Genomic DNA, 20,534 nt, shown 5'->3' with positions numbered 1-20,534 from the left:
AATCTGTTTAGGAACAGATTAGGAAAAAAAAACAGTTAGATCTTGACAATTATCCAGCGGGCCGATATATGCTCACTATTTGGGGGTCCTATGTCTATAGGTTAAGATTAGCTAGCTAACTGGGTTAACTAACTAGCCTACCTTGGTGATTTACTAGCTAATGCTAGTTTACTAGTTCATGCTAAAGCTTCATATACACAAATATTGTATCATGTTTTACTGAATTGTGTCACAGTGTGTCATTTGTAATATACTTAAAATATTGCATTTTGTAATCATTCATATTCATATTTAAAAATATGCTAAAATATAGCATAGCATTCACCACACTATAAATATAACTGTATTATATAATATAAGTATTAATGGGATAGAAATAAAGTGATTATTTCTGATCTGTAGACCAGAAAGTGACTGCTACACTTACAATGTTTGAAAGGAATTGGGAGCTGAATGATCAGGAAGATCAGTCAGACTGGATTATAAGATATTAAACACACTATAAAAATGATCATTTAAAAAAATAAATAAATGAAAACTAAGTAGATTAGTCCAGAATGTCTCGTTAATGAAAACTGTACTGAAACTGAGTTTCAACAACTTTGTAGCCGTAATTAATTATATAAACACACAAAGATCGAACTGGTAACGATTAATACTTAGCATTTAGGTATTCGGAACAGATTGAGAGGGCAAAAACTGAATTGGAAAAATTTTGACTTATAAATGTTTATGTAGGTTCATGTCAGATCTAATGTAAGGTCTCTAAAGGCCTACTCTACGTGTTATTGCTCAGGCTTGGGTTAACGGTTCGTTCTGAGGACGGACGTGGAGCCAGTGTGTAACAGTCATTCTGCTTTGCATATGGAAAGTTCTGGTTCATGTATGCAAAGTGTCTGAAGGTCTGAAGGCTTCTCGCACTCCGAGTCATTCTAGAAACCCTGAAACGTAAACCTGACCTTTCGCTGCTTGTCTCTATAGAGCTCCATAACAAGCAGTAGGCCTATATATCCAGTATGTATTTGTCCCCGTTATGGAGAAAGACGGCCACTGCGCGACTGTTTTGAGCCGCGCTGTCTCGCGAGCGTAATACCTGTTGTAATACCTGACGGCATGATGAAATGTTTCGCCGCAGGCTGACAGGTTCGCGGGGCAACTTAGCGCTGGAGAGTATGCAAATGAGCCAGCCGATTAACATTCAGAGGAGGAGCCTTGTCGACCCCCGGCTCTCGTAAGCTCATTAGCATAGCGCTCATTAATATTCGCAGACGGAAGGGGGAGAGTGAGGTGTAGGGGGAGAGGGACGGACAGGGAGGGAGGGAAAATGAGAGAGTGTGAGAGAGAGAGATCGAGAGCGAATGAAACATACAGGAAGATCCATAAGAGGTCAAGAGGATGAAAACAAATGGAAGCCCTGCTTTATGAATCTCTGGCTAATGGCTGTGGAATGGGATGCGTTTATGTAAAAGAGCGGCGGAGGGCTGGCGATGATGCCCTATCCCAATCTGAAACCAATCGATAATGCATTTTGCTGAAGAGCAACTCACTCCCAGAGTCTCTCAGAGATAAACCAATCAATGCGACTTCTCCACAGTCCTATTATAGCTGCTGTTGCCTCTGAATGGCAAGTCGTTCGACAGATCATGATCATTTGTAACACCTGATGTTTAATTGATTTTGCACACGGCAGGTAATAGGTGGATTGTTTAGCCCTGAAAGATGGGAACGGTCTTTCCCAACCTCGTGTTGCTGTGCACTGAACGGCAGAACTGCCATTGTAGGTTCTTTGCCCTTATCTTACCCCTAACATCTGAGTCATTCTACGAAACGTGCGCCATTGCTACGTAGCAATTGTCTACAATGTGAAAAAACAAAAATTCCCACCGTAATCATAAAATCTAATAATAAATATTGGCATTTTTATTAAGACATGGGAGCTATATTCACAGTAAAACGTGTTGGGCTGGGATGCGACGGGGTGGTAAATGTCATCCTAAAATAGCTGCGTTTCTTCATGTCAAGTTCCTGTCCTAGCACATCTAGTGTTTTTGAGGCTGAAACCTTCAGCAGGGTCAGCCGATCACTGACCCTACTAACTTAGTAGGGCATCATTGTGCAGGGCTTCTGTAAGGTCCTGTGCATTGTCCCCCAACTGTCGAACTCTGTCCGAGCACCAGCAGCGAGAAAATTCGCCGAATTCCCGCTCAGAACCGCATTATGGAGCTCAGAGTGTCTTTATCTGTCTTCACTAGCTCTGCTCTGTTCTGGTAATCACTGTACTGGGCTGAGTGATAGACTTCCGCGAGGGGGAATCCGGCTAGTGGTGGTAAAAGTATTTACCCAAGAGTTAGTTTTACACATTTTACAAATCTTTAATGGCCTTCTGCAGCTGTCCGTAATGTCCGTATTGCCCTCCAGCAGTTGAATGAGGAACTGCATGGTCCTCTGATTGCAGCAACTCATGAAATGTGGAGCATACATGATCTGACCAGCTCTCAGGATCGGCTAGAAATATCGGCTGACCAGTGATTGCATATTTGGACTGAAAATCGGCTGATATCGATACATTGCCTTTCATCTGTAGTAAAATAGTCTTACAAAACATAAGGATGTTTTTTCTTACGTATTTTGTGTACGTTGTGTGTGTGTGTTTGGGTTGAGCTTGAAAACGCAACAAATAAACAGAGTAAAGGAATGGCAGAACACAGCTTCGGTTATTTATTTGACTTATTATTGACAAAGCATGGTAGTGTGACGGGGTGGTAAATTGAACTGGGGGACACAAACAAATAAAATAACAAAATTAATAAGGTTTTTATTTTTCGAATTATTCGAAGGAAGCTGACACACGGCTTTCGCTCGGCTAGCTCTTGCCATGAGATGTTTCCAGGCTTTATAATGGTGCCTTTTTACAGCCACCTTCTGGAATCTCTAATGCTACTTTTTACCCTGTGTTGCTTTGTTCCCTGCTGTCCTCCTCTCCCTCAGGTTCCATAGACTTATACATTATAACTTGAGACATACGCTCATGATCAGATAGTCAATGTCTGAGACTAAATCTGATAACACAATGTCAACAAGTGTCACAATGACAAAGAGAAAACATGATGTGGTTATGATTGATATTATGATCTGGCTTGACGTGTTTATTACATCTGTTGGGTGAAGCGCATTGTCATGCTATTACTGCCTCACTGAGGTGAGGCGGAACGTACGGAGCAGTCCGGTTCTCCGCCGTACGAACACAACACAATAGTTGGGTATCGTCAATAGGCCCCTTTATTATTGCACAAAGAAGGGTTACGGGGCACTGCCTGCTATCTGATAGATTACATTGAAAATACCACAGAAAAAAAGGATTGTTTGAAACAATAAGGTGGTGGAGAAGCTGGCAGGATGCTAGGACAATAGTCCCACCTTTTTCCTGCGACTTTCCCACAGTTCCTTCCAGGCTACAGTGCTGGACTGATAACAGATAAAGTGGGATCGCCCATTTTCACCAACGTCCTGTTTTTGGACGGCTTTTTTTCCCCACCCGTCACTCACAGCCTCAAATTGTGGTTTTGATTTGAGTCAGGCAGCGTTGGACGCTGGGAATTTTGTTTTTTGAGAATTTCAGAGTGAAGACTTTTATGTTTTTTGGTGGGATTTCTGTGTTGGGGGACTTTGTCAAAACATCTTGATTGACATTGAAGAAGCAATGCTATTCTATCCGCTAATAATAACTATCATTATTGGAACAGCTAATACAGTTCATTATAGGCCTGCGCAATTAATCACACATTAATTGAAATCATGATTTCAGGCTCTGCAATTAGGCTGTTGTGAAAGGCAACAATTAATGCATTTATTCAGTAGTATGCCCACTGCATCGCAATCAAGCGTTTACTAGTCCCAGACTGCACTGCTTTCACAAATGAGTACACAAACAAACAGCGGGAATACACTGCATGTCCAAAAGTTTGTGGACACCCCTTCTAATGAATGCATTCGGCTGCTTTAAGTTAAGCACTCATTGCTGACACTAATACGCAAATGTACGCACATATACACAGCTTGCCTGGTCCCTGTAGAGAAGTACTGCCAATAGAATAGGACTCTCTGGAGCAGATCAACATGAACATATTGACCACCATGCTGCCTAATGCTGGGCGTGGGCAAGAGGGGTATAAAGCCCCCCAGCATTAAGCTATGGAGCAGTGGAAGAACTGTGTTCTCTGGAGTGATGGATTTGGAATGAGTTGGGCAGTTCTTATCGCTGAATGCTGTCAGATAGAGACAGGTAGAGACAGTTACTCCAACAAAATCAGTGATAATACCCTTGATTTCGTGGAGAAAACAGTGAACTCTGATGACTCCATGACTGCCGAGTTCTAAACCTGCTGTGAGAACCGCAAATAGAGGAACCAACTCCATATTAATGGACAGTATTTATTTATTTAAAATGACAACCCTAGTTTTATGTAGCACATGGCCAAAAAAGCTCATTCCCTTATGTGCATTTAAGAGAGCCACAGGGTCGGGGTGCTGTGGGGGCACCAGGTGGGGAAAAACCAAGCCCACCATAGTTGCAAGTTTAGCTGTGCTGCGTTCGACTGAAAGACAGAGCTAGCAAACCTTGATGAGCCAGTCTACTCAATGAAACACACGGCTAAGACCATGCACTCGACTCTGCGCTCTCAGACATGAGGCTTTATCCTCTAAACAGGTGGGATTCGAGCCTCAGTTAGCTGGAACACGGCCTGTGCTGTGGTGTTCAGCCTGCTAGCTAACTCATCAAAGGCCTAGGTAGTCACTACGAGTCCAAACACTTCAGAACCGGTCTCTCATTTCCTCTTTCTGTTCCTCCCAACACCAGTCGCTTGACTTTCGCTCTCTCACACACCAGTTTTCATGGTCTGTGCTCAGCAGTTGGTCAGCAGCAGCTGCTATGGGCTGATTGCTACTGTCCTTCCGACCGCAGTCGCTTGATCTGAGTCGCTCTCGTCTAGACGTTTATAAGTGGGGTTTCTGTCAGCCAGACTTGAGTTATTTCTGTGGGAAGCAGACTGTTATCCTGCTAACTAAGCTAACACTAACCAGCTTCTCTCTCCTGTAAGCAAACTGAAACCTGGATTTGGTCATTTTCTGGTTTTCAAATAAGGAAGGATGGATATCACCTAGTAAGATTCAAAAATGATGACCAAATCTTAAATCAGCAGATCAAAATGATTGCAATAGGATAATTACACTGTATTATTTATCAATTAATATCTTACTAGCTTAATAAATGGAGCAAAATATCCAAAAATATGTGGACACTATTGTTGTAGATGAATAACCCAAAATTTTACTAGAATGTGGTTCCAGATTTCTGCTCATTAGTGTATCTGCAGCTAACGGGCTCAGTATGTGAATGTAAAGGCTGAGATATACACTACATGCGCTGCGGTGGTCCTCTGGGTGGACCAACTTGATGCTGACACCTGAAGGACACAACCTTTCTGCTGTTTCCGCTCATCTGCATAATTCCCATTATGGACGCTCAACCTTCTAATGCACCTGGACACTGTAAACACACACACGCGTACACACACATACACACCACTCTGAAATACAACAGCAAAATAAAGACTAGCTCCAGAGGAGCGGCTGCTGAAGAGGGAGTTCTGGCTTAAAGGAGTATTTTTAGTTCTGCTGGAGTCTCAGGTTAGGTTTCAGGTTCAGGGATGGAGAATGTCAGGAGCCTCCAGGATTTAGTACTCCGGAGTTAGCACTGGTCTATTTAAGTTAGTGTTGATGAATAGTGATGCCACTAAACCACCATCTATATTAAAATTTTGAGCTTCGACTGACACCAGCACAGGGCTGGGTGATATGGTAAAATTACTATATCACAATATTCAAAGGCTGTTTTTCAGATACACGGTATTTATCATGACATATGTAATCATAGCCTAAATACATTAGTAGTAACATCCTTAAAAACTACCATTCAGATACTCACTGTACTGAATACAGTGATTTTTATTCTTATTATATATATATTTTATTTGTGTTATATATATATTATTTGCTGCTCGTCATCTAATTAAACCAGTCTAATTACACTGTTAATAATGAAACCTGCAGCTGGTCAGTGTTTATTAAGCACTAACAGTCTCTTCCATATGCTTAGAAAAACATATTGTCTATCACGATAACAAAATTCATCACGATTATCACAATATCGTCATATTGCCCAGCTCTACACCAGCACTGATCTGGGCCGGGTTTCCTAAAAGCCTGTTGGTATATAGATGATCGGTAATTGGTAGAGCAAGCATCACATTAAACTTTCTCTCTCTCTCTCCACTAGTTAAGATGATCTTAATATGATAAAGCTTTTAAGAAACTGGACTCTGGACTCTGGACTTTGGGAAACTCACTCTTTACAGTTACTCCAACAAAAGCAGGATAATTTTTTTAATGCCCTTGATTTCAGAAGAAATGAGCAGGTGTCCCAATACTTTTGTCCATAACGTGAATTTTAATCGCCTTCACTTGGAATTCCACTATTTTTACGTTGTCATTTCTACACCACTAAATAATTAAGATGTAAACAGAGTGTAAGTCAGGGAGGTTTGTTGTGAAACTCTCCACTGTAGAGAAGCTTACCCAGCCAGAACTGCTCGCAGTGTTGTTGATAGGAACCAGACGTCTGAAGTGTTTACTGCCGCTAAAACGGGTGGGGAACCGCGGGCTGGATTCCAGCACGGTTTGCTGATTTCCTGGCTCCAGCACACCTCTGAAACCTGGCAATAATGGGTGAGTTGAATCAGGTGTGCTTGTGCGCTTGAGAAGGGAACATGCAAAACTGTGCAGGAATTCGGCCCTTCAGGACTGGAGACCCCACCCCTGGTCTTAAAGCCCTCCTATAAAAAAGAGACAACATAAAAAGGTTAGAAATACGTTGGCAGATACCGGCAGGGTGGCAAGGTACGGCTAGCGGCATGCAGGCGTTGCAGGCGTTTTACCATCATTAACATTACCTATAGGACTGAATTATACACCACATGCATGTATTTTTTGGTTGTACTCATTGCGACCTCAGTAAATATATCTGAGCTAGTAGTATGGAGCACTGCTTGGTATCTGCACCACTCTACTTCGGTTTTTCCGAATTCCCGGGGACCAGGGACCAAAACGTATCCCTTGCAGGCAGCTACCAGCTACTGAAATGTGAGCTGAGTTGAGTAGAGTCGAGCAGTGTGGGAACCATGCAGTGCCATAATTCAATGTATTTAGTGTAGTTTTGGTGATCCGTCATTCTTTGTGATATCTTCACGAAACTGATACCCATCAAAACTGCTGTGCCATCTCTGTTCAGCTCTATTAATAGAGATTAATATGAATATATCGGTGAATCAGAGATTCCAGGGCTGGTACACTGTAAGAATGTGTCATAAACCTGTTAGTGCTCGTTTTCATTGCTGAAAATATGACCCCAAGTCGTACAGCCTTACACAGTACTGTAAACAGTAAACATCAACACGAACACATTTCCAGAAACTTACTGTATGATTTATGTAGTAGGAGTGTAACGATATAGCTCATTTAAATTACAGTGTGATATGATAGAATAGGATAGGATACTGCTGTGTCCTAATTCAGTATCTTTCATCAATAAGGAAAAAATTAGGAGTGTCCAAAAATCGGCCTTATGTTAATGTGTTAAAAAGCCCATATCACCGAAAAACAACTGAAAAAACAGAAAAATAAAGTATATAAAGAAATGTAATATTTTAAAGTGCACCGTTATTGAGGTATATACAGTTTGTACTGTGTATTAACCCCTTATGCCCCATGACTTTTATTAAACCCTAAGGATTCGGTCACTACATGCAAAGCAATGCAAAACTAACAGTGCAAAACTATGCAAAACTAACAGTGTTTCAGCTCGTCATGCACAATACAGGCCCGTCAGTCTGGACACAGGTCATGAACATGGAGTATATCAGTCCTAGGGTCAATTCTGGGCTCGTTTGGGGGGGGGGGACTTATTTTCCTTGGATACAAACACTCAAGCAGCGAGGAAGCAGCGCTTTCTGGAGTCGTGCCATTTTTCACCGTGCAAGAACACCTGCACAAGCAGCCGTCTCAAAGGAGAAGGTCTTTTAGCAATCCGGGCGATAAATCGAAGCGATCACATGACAAAATGAACCAACCACGCCTCTGCACACACGCCGCCGGGGGCGGATAGCTTGAAGCGAAGCCCAAACCAACCTCCCGTGCTTTAAAACGGCGGGCTTTCGGACTTGACCAAACGTACAAGCAAAGGCTAGTGGGAAAACGCCCTTAATGGCACAGTAACGTGAGCCCCAAGTTAAGATGTCAGCCCCAAGATAACACACCATCCACAAGCTAATGCGCTAGGCGTTTAACAGTGGTACAACACAGCATGGTTTGACACAGTTGAGTAAAATGCAACATGCTGGTCTGTTCGATTAGCTATTATTTAGCCCTCGCTAAGACGCCACTACCAGAACACCAGACAATGCATGAGCTTGCACTGCCAGGAGTTACAACTAGGCCTGCTCAGTTTGCTCCAGAGGAAAGATCACTAGATACAATAAACCAATTACAGCTTTTCCCCAGTAGCACATAGACCCCAAAACCATTAGGATCTGATTTACGGTTCCACTCCGATGTGCTTACATGTATCTGCGAGCATTCGGAGGACCTGGCCTGCCTGTTTGTGTCGGCGTGTGCATGTGTGCCCCGGAAGGCAGTTCACTATTGTTATTTACTGAGGCTACAGGACGCCGTTGTCTCTCTAAGCCCTCGGATTTCCCATAAATCCCGGCTGCTTGGCCCCGGCGGTGCAGCGACTGGGTCGAGAGGCGCCATTGGCACATTGATGAATCCCTTCAGACGGCCCAATCAATACGGCTTTATCTTCAGGCAACCCGCGCAGACGCCCGTGTTAGTTCACCTGGGGTCCTGAAGGAGTGATCAGCGAGCTGTACATCAAAGCCCACTATCAGGCTCAGACGGGCAGACAGCGGCAATCAGAAGCGAAGGCGTGATCCACTCATCTCCCGCGGCAGCTAAAGACGTGTGATCTATAGCCCACGCGCTCGCGGCGCCGCCGCTGTTGAATATGTCATCTTTATCAGCGCTGATCTGTGTTTCTGGAGCCATAACAGCTGCAGCTTTCTCCAGCAGTCAGTCGGCACACAAAGGCTATAGATGGCGATGTTTACGATACGTTACAGCACACCCTTGGAGGGCCTCGTCAAGGGTTCTTCGCGGAGTTACGGACCTGATGGACTCTTGATCAATTTCTTAGAGTAATGGTTTCCAGTCCTGGTCCTGGAGAACCCCCTGCCAGGCTTGTTTTAGTGCTCTGTCTCCTCGGACACTTCTGATTCCAAAGTCCATTTGCAACCTGAAGTATGTGTGTTAGTGGACAAAAGTTTGCGGACACCCCTTCTAAAAAATGCACCCATTGCTGATACAGATGTGCAAATGCACGCACAAACACACACACACACACACACACACACACACATAGCTTGTCTAGTCCCTGTAGAGAAGTATAGATGCCAATAGAATAGCAGGAGCAGATAAACATAAATTCACACTGATGGATCTGCTGTAAGCGTCTTGGTGCCGGATACCACAGGACGTCTGGAAAGAAATCTTAAGTTAAGAGTTAAGGAGCTATTGCTGATCGATGTGTCCCGTCTTGCAGAGGAACATGTGTTTTTTCTAGATAATTCCATTGTGTGTTGTATTGTCTAATATTTAAAAATGTCATAATCTTAGCCGCTGTACCTCTGGTGCTTCTGCAGAGGGGTATTGATATTGTTTATGGGGGCTGCCAAGCCATTAAATAGTGTTAATTGGTGCAAATGCCTGATCAGATTGGCCATTGATTGTGACAGTGTAGATTATCTCCCAGATAAATGGAATGCTTTAATTCGGAGCTCCAGCCAGATACTGATCATGCTGTCGGAGACCATTAAAATCTGGTAGCAATTAAGTTATAACAGAGTAATTAGTGCCAAGATAGAGTAATGTAATTAATGTTTGCAGTGTCTTTAGCTTCGTCATGTTATCTCCAGCCAAGTGTGTATATATAAATGGTGCTGATGAGCAGGGCGTGTAGTTATTTCTTGCTCGTAATTTTCTTGCCTAGACACCTGCATTTCTGTTATTGGCTGAGATTGTAGTTGTCATTGTGTTGTATGTGGTATACAGTGTACCTGCATATTGAACACTGCAGGACAACACCAGAAATGTACCGTATGAATACGGTACCTAAGAGACAGGACTTCCATCTCCATACCCCCCCCCCTCCCCATTGGAACTATTAATAGAGCACAATTTTAGAATAAGAGGATGTAACATCTTGCAGACACTGACCATCAGCTACAGGTAATGTTCACATCAACCATCAGAATGGAGAGAAAATGTGGTCTCAGTGATTTTGAGCCTGGCACAATTATTGGTGCCAGATGGTCTGGTGTGGGCATTTCTAGGACTGCTGATTTTAATGGATTTTCAGCACAACAGTCTCTAAAGGTTGGTCCGAATGGTATTATAAAGAAGAAACATCCAGGGAGCTGCAGCTTTCAGCTCTGCAGTTCTGCCGGCTGAAACGCCTTGCGGTGAGGTCAGTGCAGAATGTCCAGACTGGTTGGAGCTGACAGAAAGGTTACAGTAACTCAGAGAGCCACTCTGTACAATTGTGAATACACAACACATCCAACGTTAAGGTGGTTGGCCTACAACAGCAGAAGATCCACATCTGGTTCCACTGCTGTCAGCCAAGAACAGAAAGCTGAGGCTGCAGTGGCTCACCACAGGCTCACCTACACTGGACAGTTGAAGGCTGGAGAAACGTAGCCTGGTCTGTTCAAGCGTTGATTATTGCTGAGGCACCGGACTGCAGAGGGTAGAGTCAGGATTGGGCATCTGTGGATCCAACCTGCCTTGCGTCTAAAGTCCAGGTTGGTGGAGGTGGTGGTGTAACGGTGTGGGGAAGGTTTTTTTGGCACACTTGGTTTTCTTGGTTTTCATTGCTTAACTATCATAGACTATTTGAGTTGCTGACCATTTGCATCCCTTCATGTCCACAGTTTACCCGTCGTCTAACGGCTACTTCCAGCATGATAATGCACCATAGGCTTGACCAGTCAACAGATCTGAACCCAGTAGACCATCTTTGGGAATGATTAAATAGTATAACGATTCAACAAATGCACACACACAGCTTGTCTAGTCCCTGTAGAGTATTGCCAATAGAATAGGACTCTCTGGAGCAGATAAATATAAACCTATTGGCACCATGCTGCCTAAAGCCAGATGTTGGCTAGAGGGGTATAAAGCCCCCCGGCATTGAGCTGTGGAGCAGTGGAGCTGTGTTGTCTCTGGAATGACAGATGATGCTCTATCCACAACCTTTGGGATGAGCTGGTGAGTTGGGGATGATGAGGTGGGGTGGTGATCATCCAACATCCTGACATCCTTGCTAAGGCTCTTGTCGCTGAATGCAATCAAATCCTCACAGCAATGCTCCTCCAAAATCTCTCAGGAAGCTTTCTTCCCTGGATAGTAGAGACACTTATGTGGCATGTGCAAAAGTTTGGACACCCTTTACGGCACAGTAACTATACATATACAGTATATGCAGCCCCCAGCATTGGAAAGAGTGTGTTCTGACGAGATCAATGAGCTCTCAGAGAGTATTCTCTACACCTGCTGACAAAAACGCTGGGCTGGAGTGGCTCGGCTCAAGCGCTGATGTCAATGGACCTCAACAGGGATATTGAGCTGTAAGGGCGTAGCAAAGCACTGCAGCTCAGACAGCGGTTCAGGACTTACCAACAGAGCAGGACTTAGTTTAGGCAGGCAACCAGAGAATCTCTGGCTGAGGATGTTTCACTTAGAAGGATTGTTTCCTGTGATGTCACCATTAACTCCTTCGTAGGGCTAATATAGCAATGACATAGCGCAGCACAAGCAGGCCGAAGACCCTTTGCAGTGTCTGCTGAGGGCTTTATGGAACAGGTAGAATTATCCATGCAGAACATTTAGCCTATCAGGGTTCCTATAGACGCAAAGCACACTCACGGTTTCCTACAACCAGCCCGCAACATCATTAATAATCAAAGCGTAATGGTATTAACCTTGACCAGAGGGCCAGATGGAGGAACTTGAGCTTGGTCAGAGGAAGCTGGCCAGAAATGAGCTGAGCTAGCATATATAGAAGTAAGTAAAGGTGCTTAGCATAATCTGGTGGGTTGCAGATGGCGATTTATGGGCAGTTCCGTGGAGGATGGGGCAGTGTGTGACGCACTTTGGGGTGAAAAGAAAGAAAATAGGGAGCAGCACCGTTTGGCTCTAGTGTTTTGAAGAGAACCATCCCTCTGAAAGCATCCAACAAAGAGAAAAGGAGAGAGAGAGTGAGTTAGAGAGAGAAAGTTGGTGTTGACCCTGAAGCTTTGCCAATCCTCAAGAGGCCAGAAGAGAAAGGTAGTGGAGGGGGTTGAGGGGGGGCGAGTGTGAGATTATCTGATGAGGTCATATATCCTGCTGAATGTCGCTTCCACAGTGCACACAGACATGCATGTAGCATGAATTTGGTTGTATACATGTATGTAGTAAGTATAGGTATTAAATGGCTGTATTATGAGCTTATATGATAATTAGGTCTGTGTTAATGTGATATTTTGGAATATGTTTGTCATGGCTGATAATTGCTTAAAAATATTGGAATTAGATACTCGGATATGACAGATATTTGAAACCCATATTTGATGATGTTGGAATGCAGAATGCAGAATATACCTTCGTCAATACACTGGTTAGAGCTGACAGAAAGGCTACAGTAACTCAGACCACCACTCTGTACAACAAAAGGATCTCAGAATGCCCAGCAGAATGTCCAACCTTGAGATAGATGGACTACAACAGCAGAAGACCACGTCAGTGGCTCAGCACAGGGTCGCAGATAAATGCTCACGTATACACAGTCATATCAGAATATTATGACCACCCCTGGCCCATTAGACCGACTCCACATCCCATAAAGAAGCACTGTGTAGTCCTGTATTTCCAGGCTGTAGTCCATCTGTTAGCCTCCTATCTCTCTGTTCTTCAATGGTCAGGACCCCATAGGACCACCACAGAGCAGGTAGTATTTGGCTGGTCATTAGCATTGCAAAATTGTCCTTTGTTCTTACATTTAGGTTTAGCCAGATGTGGCTATCCATGTCATATTTGTGTGTGTGCATGCTTTTTTGTGTCTGAGTGTGTGTGTGTGTGTGTGTGTGTGTGTGTGTATGTCTGGCTATGTGTGTTGCCAGTGATTATCCTATGCTAAGAGCCAGCTGTGTTGACTAGCAACACTTGTGTAAAGAGCCTGCTGGCTCAGTGACCTCTACACCAGCAGGGGGTCCAGCAGACATCTCTGCACTCCAGACCAGCGCAAGGCCACTGTTTCAGCATCAGCAGCACTGGACACATGCCAGGCTTTTCAGATTCAACAACTACTCGACGTTATTCAGCTTTTCGGCCTTTTGGGTTCATTTAATTTTAGTGGTCATGTTAGTAGTGTTATTCACTGTGTTACAATGTAATTACATGTGATGTATTTACAGTTACTGCTGGATTACAGTAGCGCAGCACCACAGGAATTGTGGAAAGTGAAGCCTTCTGTTCCTGTGAGGAAATTAAAAAGCACAGAGATTTCGGGCTGCTGTTGCAAAGGACGGGACATTTCCAGTGATGTCACCACGCATCCTGGTTAGACTGTTCCAGTTGTGAGACCAATTGGCTCCTAAGAAGGAGTACTGGGACAGTCATACTGAGGACCTGCCCTGTGTACCGAGGGCTGCCTGGGCTCTGGAACACAGCTAGCATGTCTGCCTATAGCAGTTTAGCCTCACCTTCTCATGCAGACATTATAAGGTGTATTTGAGTCTGGACTGCTTGCTGAGAGAGGCTCAAAACAAGGCAGCTAAAATAAAAAAAATAGGTAATTTGCATATTGTCGCTGCTCTGCGAAAACCAAATTTTACAATGAATGGATCAATAGAAATGCTCCAAAATGACCTGGGATAAAAGCGTTTTACATTGACTTGCATTGAAAGTTAAGACTTTTTTTTATTATTTAAAGTTGGCAGTTTGGAGATATGAGGTTTATTGGGGTCTTCATACGTAAGTAGATAAAGACCCTAACAAATTTGGATTATGGGTCCTTTAAGGTTTTGATTCACTTACAGGCCCTGGTGAGTTTTGGGTTCCCTCAAGTTAGGATAACTGTGCCTAATTATTCATATGTAATAACATTATCATAATGATAATGATCCATTAAAATATGTAATAAATAACTAAAATAGTTGCTTTTACAATTGTCAGCTGATCGACAATACCCATACGCATCTGTTCTATACACTTTATTCCAGCAGCCACGACAGAACCGCCAGGGTCAAAATTAGCGCCACGCTAGCATAAGCTGTGTTCTCCGGGCCTTAGAGAATCGATCCCCTTCTTAAACCAGCAGCAGATGGAGTGGACTCCTCTGGAGTGTAAAGGAGGGCTTACAGGTTGCGGAGCACAGGATCCCGGGGTCTACAGGGGTCGTCCGCAGCGCTGCGTGACGTTGCGCGAAGCCGACAGTGCTAATTGTGGACATCTGGGAGGGCTCGCGGCCCATCAGCGGGTGATGCTAGCGAGACGGCGGCGGCCGTCAAAACAACGTCAGCGGGAATCAAAGTCCTGTCAGTCAGAGAGGGTCACAGAACCATTAGAACCGCAGAGTGGATGATTGCAGATGGAGTGGCAGAACAGCGTTTCAGTGGATAAGGTTAATGCGGCTGTCAGTGGTGCAGAGTACGGGGGTATTTTCCGTATTACGGCCGCTGTACATGACATAGCTGAGATCTTTCAGTGCTACAAGCCTCAATTACAACTATGTTTATATATTCCTAGATTATTTTATTTATTTATCTACTATATTCATATATATATATATATATATATATATATATATATATAAATCTGGGAGTTGGGAATGAGGTGGCTGGTGATCATTTTTGTCGACGAATGCTATATACACTATATACTGCTATATATACTAGATTTTGAAGCATTTGAGTAGCATTCGGCGACAAAAACATGAATGATCATCACCCCACCTCATTCCCAACTCCCAGATTCATCCAAAAGTATTGGATGGAGCACCAACCAACCATCATTCCAGAGATCACAGTTCCACTGCTCCACAGCTCTATAAAGCTGGGGGGCTTTATACCCCTCTAGCCTGGCATTAGGACTTAGGACATATTTATTTATTTATTGTACATAATAAAATAATAATAAATAATAATCCAATCAGCACTCTAAAATGTAAAGTATAGATGGGCAGATATATAACTTTCTGTAAAATAAGTTACTGAGTTTAATTTAAAAAAGACTAAATTCTATTTTTTATATATCACTTCTAAGGGATGTTCTCAAAAGCTCTTGTGTAAAAATATTGATTTATGAAGACACTTTGGGAAAACGGTCATGGTTAACATATGGCCAGTATACTGCAAATGGTGGGGACACCTCAGGGCCTTCATGCTTGCATGTAAACTGTGCAATTAGAACAGGAGTAGTCATGTCAATTGGCAACTAAAAGGTTACATTGTTGAACTGACGAAATGGAAACGTTTGTTTCTCATGGTATCTGGATACACAGACACGCTCCAGCATGCTCTTCCAGGGCTCTGAGCGGCTCAGCGGTCTAAGGCACTACCGCTATGGCCTTCAGGGGTCACGAGTTCAAATCTCAAGCCATGCCGCTTTGCCATCAGCAGCCAGAGTCTGAGAGAGCACAACTGGCCGTGCTCTCTCTCCGGGTGGGTAGATGGCGCTCTCTCCCCTCATCACTCTTGAAGCGATGCTGGCCGGCACAGGCGTCTGTTAGCTGACATGCCTAGAGGCACCAAGGAGCCCATGGCTGGCTTCACACGTATCTGAGGAGCATCCCTGGTGCTAGAGGGAGCTATGAACAGGTGGGTTCACTGGTGGTACCAGTCCTTCCATTGGTTGGGACTTCAACCAATCACATGTTTATTTCCAGTGGGTCAAACCAGCGTTAGAAGTGTTGAAATGTCAGTCTGAATAAAAGCTGGAGGGGATTTACCTGAGTGCACTGATTGATTCAGCTCCCTTTATCCACAACTGTGGCTAATTAGGTCATTCAGAAGATCGACAAGCTTTATCAAAGCATTTCCGAGCGCTCTTGACCGAGGCCTCTCTTCCCTCCTTTTTCTCTTTTCTTTTCAAACTTTTTGTTGTTGAAGAGCAGGTCGTAAAGGGGGTAATTAGCTCTCATTAATTAACTGTGTTTCCTTTCCCAGGAGAGCGACAATCTGTGGTGGGACGCGTTCGCTACAGAGTTTTTTGAGGAGGACGCTACGCTGACCCTCTCCTTCTGTCTGGAGGATGGACCAAAGAGATACAGTAAGACATCAGCTTATCTTCACAAAGCAGTGTCACCTGCTCTGCGCTGGCTGATCACTCATTACAGCGCTGTCAGTCACCCCCTCCGTCAAAGAGACGCTTAGAAGTTTAGTGATAATGAAGTTATCTTACTCCATAATAGCTTATGAAGCGTTGATTGAAATTATAGAGGATATAGAAAAGGTCTGGACCACAGGAGGTAGTTTAGATGTTCTTATTCTGCATTTTAATGGTTTGTTGATGAAATGAAAAGCCAGTAGAGACGGAACTGATACTAATTTAGTACTGAAACTATGAATATTGATCGAAAGCGACCTAATTCTTCTTTTTTAATAACTAATATGTTCATAGTAAAAATACCTTGTTCTACTATTTGTACCTAGAGCTGCTTAATTATGGCATATATATGTATACACTCACACACATATATATATATTTTTTTATTTTTCTATACATATATTTATATATAATATATATACATATACATACATATGCATTTGTTTTTCAGTTAAATGATAAAATATTTAAAGTTTAAAGAAAATTTTAAGTTTAATAAATAAATAAAATATGTAATATATAATAGCGAGCGGAAATAGCATCGTTGAGAAACGAAATGTGGCACAATAATAATTTGAGTATCTAGTTTTTTAGAATCCCAAATCCCTGTAATTGAACATAAAATATTTCAATAAATAATGTGTATCATAAAAGTAACTTTCCCCTGAAAATGAGAGAATTTGGTCTAAAATCTCATTTTAGATTCAGTTTCAGAACCTTCAGATCAAATGAAAACTTTGCAGCCAGAGACCAGAGACCCTTCTTGTGTAAAAACACTTCCATGAACCCCAGCAGATATAAGGACAATCAGACTGACTGAAGACTGTTCTCTTCATTCTTTTGCTTGAGATTATGTTGTTTTGCTGGTAAAATCAAGGGGTTTTGAAAGCAGCTTCATGGCCTGGTTTGGTGTCAGTGGGCCTCATTCATCCAAAAATGAGTCTCATTCTGGTTTACTATTATTGGGGCCTTTTTCACCAAATATCTTCATTAGAATTTAATAAACCAAACAAATTCCAATGACAAAAACTGTGTCTAGTTCACCAGAATGTCTTATAATTCAACAATTTCAATAAATGCATGCTATTTCCAAAGTCAATAAATAATCAGGTTCAATAATTTTTTATACTAACCAAAATAATCGTGATTATGATTTTTGCCTTAATTAAGCAGCACTAGATATAAATAATAAAACAAGGTATTTTACGATGAATATATTAGTTATTAAAGAAGAAATATTAGGTCACTTTTGATCAATATTCATAGTTTCAGTACTAAATTAGTATCAGTTCCATCTCTACTGGTTTTCATTTAATCAACAAACCACTGAAAAGTAAATGAGGCCAGATGTTCTGACTTACCCGGACTTGTTTTAGTCGTCACTGAACTTGAAGTTTAGCTTGTTTTAGTGGATTTACTGAGTGATGAATCTGGTGATGAGGTGGCATGTCTCATATCATCTTACTTTTGGCCCATTTCAAAGTTTATTATGGCCTGCAGACCCAATGGCAATGTGTCTGGGACCTATGGGGTTTGAGAACCATGGCTTTTTGGATCCAGAGTGGATCTTCACTCTAACCCGCTCTTTATTTTGCAGAGTGCAGTTCTGAGTCTAGCCAGCGTTTGCCTTTGACTAATTTTTCTGCTCAGATTAACTGTGAGGTCAGTGCAAGAATCAAGAGTATTGGAGAAATGTCCGTTCCCATCACTTCTAAAGAACTCTGCCCAGAGCCCTTTGGCTAGACCTACAGGCTTGTGCACAACCACAGACACTCATTTTGCGAGTTGCAGTCAGAATATGATGATGTGGGAGAAGGCTGTAAGAGAGGGGAGCAGAGCTCAGAGAACTTTGGACTTCAGGACTTCAGATGGCTTCTGCTGTGTGGTAGAAGGCCAGACCCCCTGGTGACGGGGTGGTAGTGAGTTGCGAAGACTTGTTGTTGTGAAGGTGTGAAAGAGGTAGAGATGGAATTTATAGGAGTTTATGTTGGAAGGAGGAGGAGCTTAGGGGCTTTCGGGCCTTTAGCTCCGCCTCCACAAAATGTATTATTTCATAAGCGCACATAAAAAAGCTTAAGTGGTAACATGGTAGTCCTGAAGCTGCAGTTTTGGGGCATACCCGTCAACATTGGCATTTAAAAAAAAGGACATTTTCTGGCACCTCCGCCCTGGGACGTCCCACCAACCTCCAAAGTAGCAAGCTGCAAATACTGCATTTTGTGCTGCTTCTGCCTTAAAACCATAGAGTCGCGTGTCAGAAATAGACAGAATGTGTGAAACCGGCTTTTTTTGGCTGCTGTTTGTTAAAAGATTTCTACATTCTCCATGCTGCCACCTGCTGTCCTGGAGGAGAAATGTAGTAAATAAACCCCACCATACCACCATTTTTTGTAGGTAGGTTAAAATTTTTTTAAAGGATTTATACGGACAGCGGGAAAGAAGAGTAAAATACAGGAGAATCCCAGGAAAACTTCCCAGGGAAGCGGTCCAGCGGACTAAGCCACTATGATCCTAGGATCGCCGGTTGGAATCCCAGGTCTTGCTACTTGCCATCAGCAGTCAGAGTCAGAGAGAGCACAGTTGGGGCCTTTTTTACCAAATATCTTAGAATTAGAATTGTCTTACATTTAATAAACTGAACAAATCCTAATGAAAAAACTGTGTCTAGTACACCAGAGTGTCTCATAATTTAATAATTTCAATAAATGCATGCTATTTCCAAAGTCAATAAATAATCAGGTTAAATAATTCTTTATACTGACCAAAATAATCGTGATTAGAGTAGATACAAATAGTAAAACAAGGTATTTTACCATGAATATATTAGTTATTAAAGAAGAAGTATTAGAGTAAGAGAGAGCACAGTTGGCCTTGCTCTCTCAGGGGTCGGTTGATGGCACATCCTCCCCACATCACTCATAGTTAGCTGTTGTATCGGAGCTGGGGAGCTGAGCTACCTAGCGAGGCAGCTTCAGCATGTCCGGAGGAGACATGTGTTAGTCTTCACCCTCCTTGTGTTGGCGGCATTGCTAGTGACGGGGAAGGGGTGTACTTAACTAGGATTGGGTAATTGGCCTTCTAAACAGGTAGGTCATCTGGGTGGTCGTTCCTAGGTTTTATTCAGCCCTGATCATTAAACAGTGACGGATTAAACAGTTGCTTGTCTAGACGCCATGTGGAACCTTTGCAGGTTCTAAACACACAGCTTTAGCTTTATATTCTGACCAGATTTGCTTTGTTTTTCTGTTGAACTCTCTCTCTCTCTCTCTCTCTCTCTCTCTCTATCTTCCTCTCTCTGATGATTTGAGCAGTGCTGTCTATCCTCACCGCCTTACAGAGTCCTGTGCCTTTGCTTAGTCATGCAGAACAGGCTGCTTGTTGTGGGGAAAGTGTGACTCAAACCCAGACTCTTCTTCACGCCCCCCCCCTCCTCCTTACCCCCCCCCCCCCCCCCCCCGTCTTTGTAGTGCTGATTTATTCAGAAATACACACTTTTATTATGCAAACGGAAAATATGCTGCTCCACTATGTTCGCTACCAGCTCCAGCCTTTCCTCGCTTCCAGTTAAGAAACCTCAACTCTTTAGAGTGTCTAAAGGCTTGTTGGCGGATCATTCCTGGTTAAGGGTGGTACTGCAGCCGTTTTATTGGGGGGTCAATTTGCATGTCTTGTAGTGGTGTTGTCGCACATCGTTACAGTAAAAGCTACTTTTTAAGGGGTGGTGAGCGGGTTGCGCTCCACAGGCGTAGGCTCAGTGCGGGCTTACTGAGTTCACTTTAACCTTGTGAAAGCCAGGCTTACTTCCTGTTCAGTACGTACTAATGATTCAGTGTCTACTGCTAAGTATTTAAGAAGTAGTATTTATTCAGTACCCCCTAATTTAGTACTTGGTAATTATTGAGTACCCACTAATTATTCAGTAAGCAGTGTATATATGGTGTGTGTATGTAGGGAGTGTGTGTAGGATATATATAAAGTGTGTATAGTGTATATAT

The 20,534-nt window shown here is 42.9% G+C and overlaps 1 protein-coding gene across 2 annotated transcripts in view; it reads left to right on the top strand.

Annotated features, from left to right (window-relative positions):
- Window positions 1-20,534, top strand: part of ldb2a (LIM domain binding 2a) — a 90,616-nt gene that overhangs the window by 7,627 nt on the left and 62,455 nt on the right. For both annotated transcript variants that reach the window (XM_072663002.1, XM_072663001.1), the window contains exon 2: window positions 16,380-16,482. In XM_072663002.1, coding sequence (XP_072519103.1) covers window positions 16,380-16,482 — 103 coding nt within the window. The remainder of the gene's footprint in view (window positions 1-16,379; window positions 16,483-20,534) is intronic.

The sequence above is a fragment of the Salminus brasiliensis genome, chromosome 19, assembly GCF_030463535.1.
Source record: "Salminus brasiliensis chromosome 19, fSalBra1.hap2, whole genome shotgun sequence".
NCBI classification, from domain to species: Eukaryota; Metazoa; Chordata; class Actinopteri; order Characiformes; family Bryconidae; genus Salminus; species Salminus brasiliensis.
This window is presented reverse-complemented; position numbering and strand designations above follow the sequence as displayed.